This window comes from Hippopotamus amphibius, chromosome 2 (assembly GCF_030028045.1).
Source record: "Hippopotamus amphibius kiboko isolate mHipAmp2 chromosome 2, mHipAmp2.hap2, whole genome shotgun sequence".
In the NCBI taxonomy this organism is placed as follows: domain Eukaryota; kingdom Metazoa; phylum Chordata; class Mammalia; order Artiodactyla; family Hippopotamidae; genus Hippopotamus; species Hippopotamus amphibius.
The window spans coordinates 218,093,068-218,102,484 of record NC_080187.1 but is presented as its reverse complement, the minus strand read 5'-3'; the positions used below and the strand labels follow the sequence as shown (position 1 = coordinate 218,102,484).

Below are 9,417 nucleotides of genomic sequence, written 5' to 3'. Positions count from 1 at the left end.
TTTAGGTGCTGCATTATTTCCGGGGCCCAGATGTCCTCGGCACACAGTAGACAATAAATCTTCAGTGGAAGGAGGAATTAATCAGCACAGAACTTCACCAAGATCCAAGTGGCCTCCATGAAGGGAGGATAAGTAGAATTTAAATTCACCACTTTGCTAACAGTGGCCGTGCCTGGACTTTAGCCAGGGCCTGATCTTTGGCCGAGACAAAGACCGGAGGTTGGGCGAAGGGGCCAAACCAGTAGGGCAGCTCATCTGCTAGCCAGGAAGTCAGGGATCCCTCCCCAGCCCCTCTCTGGCTACTAATGTGACCCTCCCCCAAAGTCCCCAGCCAGCCAACGTGCCCCGCCTCAGAGCATCAGAGAGGACAACTAGCCACATATTGTCAGAGATGACAATAGGGCTCCTGTGTGCTGCGGGCAGGTGGAGAGGGCATGGACTCAGGCAAATGAGCTGGGACGCACACAGATATAGAAGTGCTCAGGTGGTCAGGGCTCGGCTTCTACATCAGTGCTCGCCAGAATGGAGGGCCACCTAAGACAGCTCAGCCTGAGCAGGGGGCCCGAAGGGGCTGGGGACTGCCAGGCCCTGGCTGAGCTGCAGGAGCTGGCCCTGAGGTGGTTCATGGAGACACAGGCCCCCCTCATTCTGCAGAACGGAGCCCTGCCCCCCTGGTTTCACGGATTCATCACCCGCAAGTAAGGCTGCCCCTGTCCCAGCATGGCCCACAGCCCCTCGGGGCTGAGGACTAGCTCCTCTCCCTGGGCTAGGCAGGGACCCCAGGAGGCGGTGTGTGGGGGAAGAGACTGAGGAGTGCCCAGTTCTCTGACAGCCACTTCTGTGGGTAAGGTGGGCGAAGGCATTGGCCCCCACTCTGAGTGTAGGGCTGGGGTGGCTAGGGCTGTCAGGCGGCCAGAAAAACAGAGAGGGGCAGGCTGGAGCCGGATGCGTTCAAGCTCTAGATAACTTGATGAACACTGTTAGTAAGTGGAGAACGTACTAGGAGAACTGTTTTAAGTGGGGACTGTCCCAGGCAAACCTGGATATACAGTTACTCTAGGAATAAAGGCCAAGATGTGGTGGCTGGCTTTCTGATTGGGCTGGATCTCCGAGCTGCCAAAGCACTAGCTGAAGGAATGACAATTGCAGCCAGTCATTATGTCCTCCTGGCCCAGCACCTGGCATTGAACCAGGGACAGCCTCACGGGCATTGACTTGTGTTATAACACAGGACCCTCTGCTCAGAAGGGCCCTAGTCTTGGCTGAATATACTACTGTCACCATGTTGAAATTCTTACTTTTTGAGTAAGGGGCTCCAGGTTTTCATTTAGTACTGAGACCTGCAAAATTTGTAATTGATCCTGCATAGAGCAGCCACTCAGTAAGTATTCAGTGAATCAGTGGGTGAGGAAATCTCTGGCCTATGTACTGCCAAACCAGAAGACAGCTGGAATTTTCCACCATGCCTCCAAAATACTTGGCATCATTTAGAACTATCCTTAGCTGCCTGAGGCTGAAGGGGACATGGAAGGGAGGGGGATGAGAACCTAACAGTTGCTATTGTGGTCAGGCTCCAGACATAACAACATTTTCTGCCTGCAGAAACTATTGTGCAGTACACATCCTGCTCAACTGTACACAGCAGTCCTGAGGCAAGGATCCCACAAACCTAAAAATCTCTAGCTAGATGGATTCCTTCTTGCCACAGGGACATTCGGATGGAGAGGGACAGTGGCTATTGTGCCTGCTGGTAAGGCAGTAGTGGGGGTGGTAGTGTATGTGACCTCAGAAGTCCAAGCAGCCAGCCCGAGACTGAGTCTTGAGCTTGCTTGACTGAGCCCAGACAGACCACAGAACCCACCGAGGGTCTGAGAGAGTTCTCTATAAAGAGTTGGAGGTGTGTGCACTGTGTCTGGGGCATGGCCAGCAAGGACTCTGAGGCTGGTCTATGTCAGGCTGCTCCTGCTGCTGTGGGGACCCAGCTAATGGCATGTCCTCTGCCCAGGCAGACAGAGCAGCTGCTCAGGGACAAATCTCTTGGCTCCTTCCTCATCCGCCTCAGCGACCGGGCCACTGGCTACATCTTGTCCTACAGGTAAGAGAGGAAGCCCTCTGCAAAGGGCAGGCAGACTCGGGCTCCCACAAAGCCAGCCTTGCAGACAAGCTCAGAATCTCCACCAGCCCACACTGCTGGGCTTTCCCTGGGCCCTGACTCCCTCACTCCCTCAGTCATCCATCCACGTCTATCAGACATTTTCTGAGCAGCACCAGCCATGTACTAGGATGAAGCCCCCACCTTCAAGGGGGTAAGTGGTGGGGGGGTGGCGGGGGAGGATGGGGGGGGGACAGGAGAGAACCTCCTCCTGATGGGAGGCTGGGGAAGGCTTCACAGAGGTGAACTTTGAGCCCAGGATAGAAGGAAGCACAGCAACTTGCTGGGCAGAAAAGGAGGTGTGATTGGGGTTTAGGAAGGCATTTCCAGTAGACCGAACTGCATGTGCAAATGAACAGAGACGAGGCAGACTGAGGTGCTTGGCAGCCACAAGTTGCTGGGTGCAGAAGGACACACGGTTCCGGTGGAGCAGTGCCTGGAGAGCAGGGCCCAGGGCAGTTCAAAAGGCCTTGGGTGCCTGGCTGCGTCTGTAGACAATGCAGGGTCATCTGGTCAGACCTGGGTTTTGCAAGGATCCTTCAGGCAGCCTGCGGAGGGAGATGCCGGAGGTGTGGGGGCAGTGGAGACCACTGAGTGGGGAGGTGTGCGCTAGATGATGAAATCTGGGCTAGGGTAAGGCAGTGGGCATAGAGAAGAGGAGACGAGACGGCCATGAAGTCAGAGGTGGTGATGTCAGAGCATGTCCCAAGGGTAGGTTGGGGTGGGGGAAGGCAGTGAAAGGAAGAAGTCCCTCCCTTCACCCCTAGTTAGGGAAGGAGGGAGGCCGGGGCTCCAGGGCAAATCTCAAAGGCCTAAGATTCAGATGCGAGATTATCATCTGTTCAGACTGCCCCAGTTCAAATCCTGACCTCGAGCAAGTTACTTTGCCTCTCTGCACCTACATTTCCTCATCTGTAAAATGGTTATATTGCAGTACCTACTTCATAGGATTGTTGAATGGGTTTGATGAGTCTATACCTTTAAAAGTGCTTGGTACAGTGTCCAGAACATAGTAATAAATAAATGTTAGTCATTATTAGCATAGTTATTGTTATTCTATGTGCCAGGTATGGTCCTCAACACGTCGAAAACTCAGCAGTTTTTAAACGTCTTTTCAGCATCAGGGTTTTTTTTTTTTTTTCCAAACATGATCTTAGGCGGAATGCCAAGTTACTAAACAGATCAAAGTGGGGCTGCTCAAAGGTATACAAATCAAGCAACAGAATCCAGAAGCAGTGCCCCACATTTGGTTACCTGATTTGCAGCAGAGGCACCACTCCAATTCAGTGGGGGAGCAGGGGAGGAGGATGGGAAAGCTGGTCTTTTCAATAAGTGGTACAGGAGCAATTCAATATCCAAATGGTAAAAAAAATTACCCCCACCTCACACCATACACAAAAACTAATTCTAGATGGATCACAGACCCAAGTGAGAAAAGCAAAACAACACATCTATAAAAGAAAACATAGGAAATATTTCTCATGACTTTGAGATAGGCAAAGATTTCTTAAAGGAGACACAAAAGTACTGACCATAAAGGCGAAGATTGACAAATTGGATTTCTTCAAAATTAAGAACTTTTGTTAATCAAAAGATACCATTCAGTGAATAAAAGGACAAGCCACAGTGCTGGAGAGGTTTCATATTGTAATACATACACCTAATAAAGGGCTCACGTCCAGAGCATATGAAAAACTCCTAAAAATCAATAAGACAAAAATGACAGGCAAAATAAAGGCACTTCCTAAAAGAGGGTCCAAAAGGACAGTAAGCATATTGTTCAGCAGCTTTAGTAATCAGGGAAATAGAAACTAAAACCACAACGAATGGCTACAGTGGAAAGATAGAGGCTACTGAAGAGTTGGTGAAAATGAAGAGCAACTGTAACTCTCATACTTGGCAATGATTTTAGAAAAACAATTTGGCATGATCTGCTAAAGCTAAACATAGGTGTATCCCTGACCCACCAATTCTCCTTCCTGGGATATTCTCAACAGCAACGAATACATATATTCAGCAAAAGTCAGGTACAGGAATGTTCACGTCAGCTTTATTTATAACAGCCCAGATGTGGAAATAATCTAAATGTCCATCAGCAGAATGGATAAATTGTGGATTTTTTAGGTAAATAGAACACTATCAATGGGGGAAAAAAGAAGCTAATTCTACATGGATGTGAATCAATCTCAAAGATATAACGTTGCATGAAAGAAGCCAAACACAAAAAAGAAATACTGTATGAGTCCATTCATGTAAAATTCCATAACAGGCAAAACTGATCTAAGGTGGTAGGGGTCAGAGTGGTGGCTACGTTTGACTGGAAGGGGCCATGAGGGAGTCTTCTGGGGAGCCAGAAATGTTTTCTGTTTTGCTTTAGGTGCTGGTTACATGGGAGTGTTCGTATGTGGAAATGCATTCAGCGGCACACTTAGGACGTGGGCACGTCGCTGTGTTTACGTTACTCTTCTATAAAAAAGGAAAATGAAGAGGGTGGGACTTTACAGGCTGGAGTGGAGATGGGAGCTGGAACTCCGTCTTTTCAGCCTGGCCGGGATTTCAGTGAGACGGGCGAGGCTGTGTTGTGCGAGGGAGGGGTCAGATCTCATCTTTAAGACTTAGATATGTTGTTCATCATGGATATTTTGGTATTAATTTTGACTTTCTAAAGTACTGCATTGCTAGTTATCTTGATTACTGAGTTCTGTGGCAACCCTTTAAATGTTGCATCTGAGCTCCAAGCTGAGTGCCTCACTCCCCCTGTTCCAGCCCTGGCCCTTTCCTCCCTGACTGATGCCAGGGGGTTGAAAAACCACTCCCTGGCTCCCCATCACCTGCAAGGCTGCATTTGTTGGATGTTAAGTCCCACTTTACAGAGGAACGCATCAAAGCCCAAGTGGGCAGTATGGCCCCAGGTCAGCTCCGGCCCTGGGCCAAAGCGGGGCTGCCGGGTGTCAGCAGCCCCAGGCCACAAGTGCTTGTGTTGCAGGGGCAGTGACCGCTGCCGGCATTTTGTCATCAACCAGCTCCGAAACCGGCGCTACCTCGTCTCAGGGGACACCCAGACCCACGGCACCCTGGCCGAGCTCGTGCGCCATTACCAGGAGGTGCAGTTTGAGCCCTTCGGGGAGACCCTGGCTGCTGCCTGCCCCCGGGTAGGTACCCCTCTTCCCTGGGGGGACAGGGGTTGGGGCAAGGTGCCCAGGCCAGGGGTGTCCACCAGCCAACCACATGCCTTTCCTTGCCTTCCCTATTTCCTGCCACCCAGGGGCACTCAGCACGGGGTCATGGTCCCTATCTGCAAAGGGGAGATGGAGGCAGCACTCTACCTGAGGTCAGGGACCTGGTGGGAATGTTTCAGTCTCTGGCCGGCAGTGTCTGGCAGGAGGCTAGAGGCCAGCCAGGGGTGCATGACCACACACCTGCGTGTCCCCACCACCTCCAGCTAGAGGACAACGATCTGTATGACGCCATCACCCCGGGCCTCCATCAGGCCAATCCGGGCCGGGGACATCCAGCTGCTGCAGTGTCCCCCACGGTGGTCCCAGACCAGGCTGCCAGCCCCCGCCCCTCCCCCAAGCCCCAGGTCTCCTTCCTCCACAAAAAGAACAGCCTGGATGCAAGTCCCTGGAACCTCTCCGAGGAAGAAAGCACAGAGGTGAGGAGGATTCTGGGCTACCCAGAGTCAGGGTTGCTAGACCAGGAATGTGGGTGCCACGCCCACAGGCAGGCCCGGAGAGGCCACACTGGCCAGCCCCTCAGGCTGCAGAGGGTGAGTGCCAGGCCCAGAGAGGAGTGGCCCTGCTTGGAATCAGCCAGCGGTTCACCCATGCCGAGGTCTGCGTCTTGCCGGTGGATTTGTTTCCAACCTGGGCTTGGCCTTTCTAGCTGAGTGACTTTGGACAAGTCACGTAACCTCTCTGAGCCTCAGCTTACCAATCTTGAGGTTCCTATGAGGCCTGAATGAGGAAATGGATAGGAAATGTCTGAAAAATCCATCTGTAAACTGTAGAGTGGAATGCCTGTGAGTCAATACTTAATTCTCCTCCATAGCAACCCAAAGGAGGGACTCACAGAGATTTTTCTTAATATATACCAGATCACAGATTGTCGAGGGCTTCTCCTCATGTTTAAAATACAATCTGAAATCTTCACTAGGGTCCACAAGAGCCTCACCAGGTGCCCTGCTACCTCTCCCCCTTCTTCACTTTCCTCTAACCTCATTGGCCTTGGGATCTTCCTTGAACACATCACCCTTGTTCCCACCTCAGGGCCTTTGCACTTGCTGTACCCACTGCCTGGAATGCTTTTCCCACCAGTTATCTGCATGGCTTCTACTCTCACTGCATTCCATTCTTTGCTTAAATGTCATCTCAGAAAGGCCCACCTAAACTATAGAAAATAGCCCCTTTCCCATTCTCCCTATCCCATTACTCAGCTTTGTTCCTCATCTTGCTGATCGTGAGCTGACAGTATACTGTCTTGTTCTATGTTATTGTATCATATATTACATCAACCACACTAACTATGCAACAGAGAGTATGTTGCCCATCTCCAGGTTAGAATGGAAACCCCCAAGAGGTGGTCTTGCTCACCACTGAGCCTCCGGCACCCGGGACAGAGTCTACACAGTGCTTACTATATATCTGTTGAATAAATACACAATTGATGGACTTGGGGGTGGACCATTCTGAAAGGGAAGGGAGCAGTGAGTGGGTGGGCTCAGGGTGCTCTGAGGGACCAGTGGACCACTCTGGAGGGGAGAGGAGCAGGGCAGGATGATCTTGGGTGGGAGGAAGAGCTCATGACCCCTGGCCTTGAATGCCAACATAAGAACCATACTCCTAGAACATGAAGCTGGCAGGGACCCTGAATGTCAACCAACCCTGTGTGTAACAATCAGGTAAACTGAGCCCAAGACAAGGGGCCTCAGCTTCTCTGAGAGAGCTTCAGTTTACCTGAGGGCAACTTAGTGACAGGGTAACCTCTAAGGGGTTCTGTCCCTCTCTCCCCAGGACCCTGTCAAGGTGCCTCCCCTCCCGGAGAGAAGGGCCTCCCTTCTGGACGAGTCTTTTGGAGGCCCCAACGACATCATCTATGCAGACCTAAGAAAGACAAACCAGGCACGGCTAGGTCTGGGCACAGACGTGTCCAGCAGGCAGGGGCCAGTTTCAGGTGGCAGCCAGGCCTGCTCCCCAGGCAAGGAGTCCCCTAGAAGACTCCCAGATGGAACCCAGAACAAGCCTGATGGCCCGGGACCTGCCCTCTCTGGGGTTAGCCCAGACCAGGGCCCTAGAGTGTCTCCTACTTCTTGGGGCCTCCTCCTGGCCCCCAGTTCTGAGGCCCTAGGATCCTCAGCTGCTACCTGGAGCCAGGGGTCTCCAAAACTGAGCCGTGGGGCTCAGCCCTGCTCCCAGGGCAGTTCTGCAGACACTTATGAGCTCATCCGGACAGAAGGTCTCTCAGAGGAGGCCAGTGATGTGCCAGACCAAGAAGGCGGCAGTACCTATGAGAAGGTAGAAGTCTGCTGGGGTGGCCCAGCCAGGTCCCCCTATCCTGGGACAAGTCCTACATATAGCAAACTTTCAGGGTCCACAGACTGTGGCTATGAGAGGATCTCAGGGGCCCCGGATCTCCCAGAGCCCAGGAACACCTATGAACAAATCCCGGCAGCCAGGAGCAAGGAGACTGGACGGACATATAAGGTGGGCTCCATGGGTGCGGTGGGGAGGCTGCCAGCCCTTAGGGAGTGCCTGGTGGTAGGAAGGACCTGAGGCCCTCAGACATGGGCAGGGCAGGTCACCACCACTGCCCAGAACTTTTCAGCCCTAACTTCTGCTTAGAGATGGTGGGAGAGGCAGATGTTGGGTTTGGATGTAAGATGGAGGCATCCAGGCCCTTCTGAAGTCTTTCTCTGTGGTAGACCAGGACTCCTGTCCCTCCCTCTTGGCCACTGCATCTCAGAGCCTCAGAGAGGTGGACAAGGGCCCTGGCTCCAGGTCTGACTTGCCTTGGCCCTTTTCATGATTCGGCCACCCCCTAGCCATGTGTCTTTGGGCAAGATAGTTTCCCCCACAACTAAGATTTTCAGATTTAGCAAGATAAAATACAAGACACCCATTAATTTGAATTTCAGATAAACGATTAATTTTTTTTTAGCATAACTATGTCTCCAATTCTGCAATTATTCCTTATTTATCTGAAGTTCAAATTTAACCAGGCATCCTTTATTCTTATTTAGCATCTACCCAGGACCTCCATTTCCTCATCTGTAAAATGGGCTGGTCCTATGGCTGTGTCCAGGGGTGGTTGCTCAGGAGATGATACTAGACATCCTTATGTGCTCAGGACACAGTCCAGAGATGGCTGTCAGTGTACAGCTGGTATTCCCGGGAATTTCTGATAAGGAAGGAGAAAAGGGGAAGCAGGGATCAGGAGGGCAGAGGGAGGTGGTCAGGAACCCCCCTGAGCCCTCAGCCCCAGCCTACTTGCCTACACCTGCAGCCATGGGCTGGGAGAGCACACTCCCTGAGGGTACAGCCTCAGATCTCAGGCACGTGCAGATCTCCCCTCCCGGCCTGAACAGCAAAATCCCGAGCTCCCAGCTGAACGGCCTTCACCAGAAGCTCTGCCAGCTTCCCCTTCAGGGCAGGGCTGTGCCCACGCACCCCAGGACGGGCAGCTCGCCTGCTGCAAGGCAGCCTCTGAGGTCCTGACTCCCGGGACCACAGATCCTGCCTGCAACAACCCTGCTAAGAACCACAGAAGCCACATCCCATGTCTGCTCTTCCTCTGGCTGCAAAGTCCTTCTGGGCCCCGGTGGCACCATGTACAACCCCACCTCCATTCTACCCAGGGCATGGCTGGGGCACAGTGTGCTGGGTTTGGGGACCCCAGGGGACCCAGTGAGGGAAGGGGGGACTTGGCTTTTCTTCTCTACTTTCCCTTAGCCTCCTTAGCCAGAGAGGGCGAATCCTTCATCCAAACCAGAGGGCTGGAGGGGAATTTCTGGCACTGTGAGGGGCAGTGGAGCAACTACCAACATTTCAACCTGGCCTTTCTCTGGCCTTGGGCCCCAGCTCCCAGTCACTGCCGAGGGACCCTCTGAGCCTGGCTCTCGCCTCCCTGTCCAGGGACCCAGGCTCCAGCATCTTCTCCCTCCTTGCAGCCTGACAAGCTCCGGAGGCTCTTCTTCACAGACAAGAAGCACAAATCCTGAGGCGGCCTGGCTTCCAGCAGCCCACCAGCGGGTTTCCCGGTACCTGAGC

At 52.7% G+C, this 9,417-nt stretch overlaps 1 protein-coding gene across 1 annotated transcript; it reads left to right on the top strand.

Annotated features, from left to right (window-relative positions):
• Positions 1-522: 522 nt before the first annotated feature.
• On the top strand, positions 523-9,412 carry SH2D7 (SH2 domain containing 7). Its single transcript, XM_057725259.1, has 6 exons — positions 523-698; positions 2,006-2,095; positions 5,139-5,308; positions 5,599-5,807; positions 7,165-7,854; positions 9,318-9,412. Exons 1-6 carry the CDS (start codon positions 523-525, stop codon positions 9,366-9,368), a joined length of 1,386 nt encoding a protein of 461 aa, XP_057581242.1. The 3' UTR covers positions 9,369-9,412.
• The last annotated feature ends 5 nt before the right edge of the window (positions 9,413-9,417 follow it).

What these genes read in the sequence shown, in the direction of transcription:
- SH2D7 (XM_057725259.1), top strand. Translation starts at nt 523, where the DNA reads ATGGAGGGCCACCTAAGACAGCTCAGCCTGAGCAGGGGGCCCGAAGGG. An exon ending in CACGGATTCATCACCCGCAA is followed by an intron (nt 699 to 2,005) that starts GTAAGGCTGCCC and finishes TCCTCTGCCCAG; the next exon opens with GCAGACAGAGCAGCTGCTCA. An exon ending in CCGAGGAAGAAAGCACAGAG is followed by an intron (nt 5,808 to 7,164) that starts GTGAGGAGGATT and finishes CTCTCTCCCCAG; the next exon opens with GACCCTGTCAAGGTGCCTCC.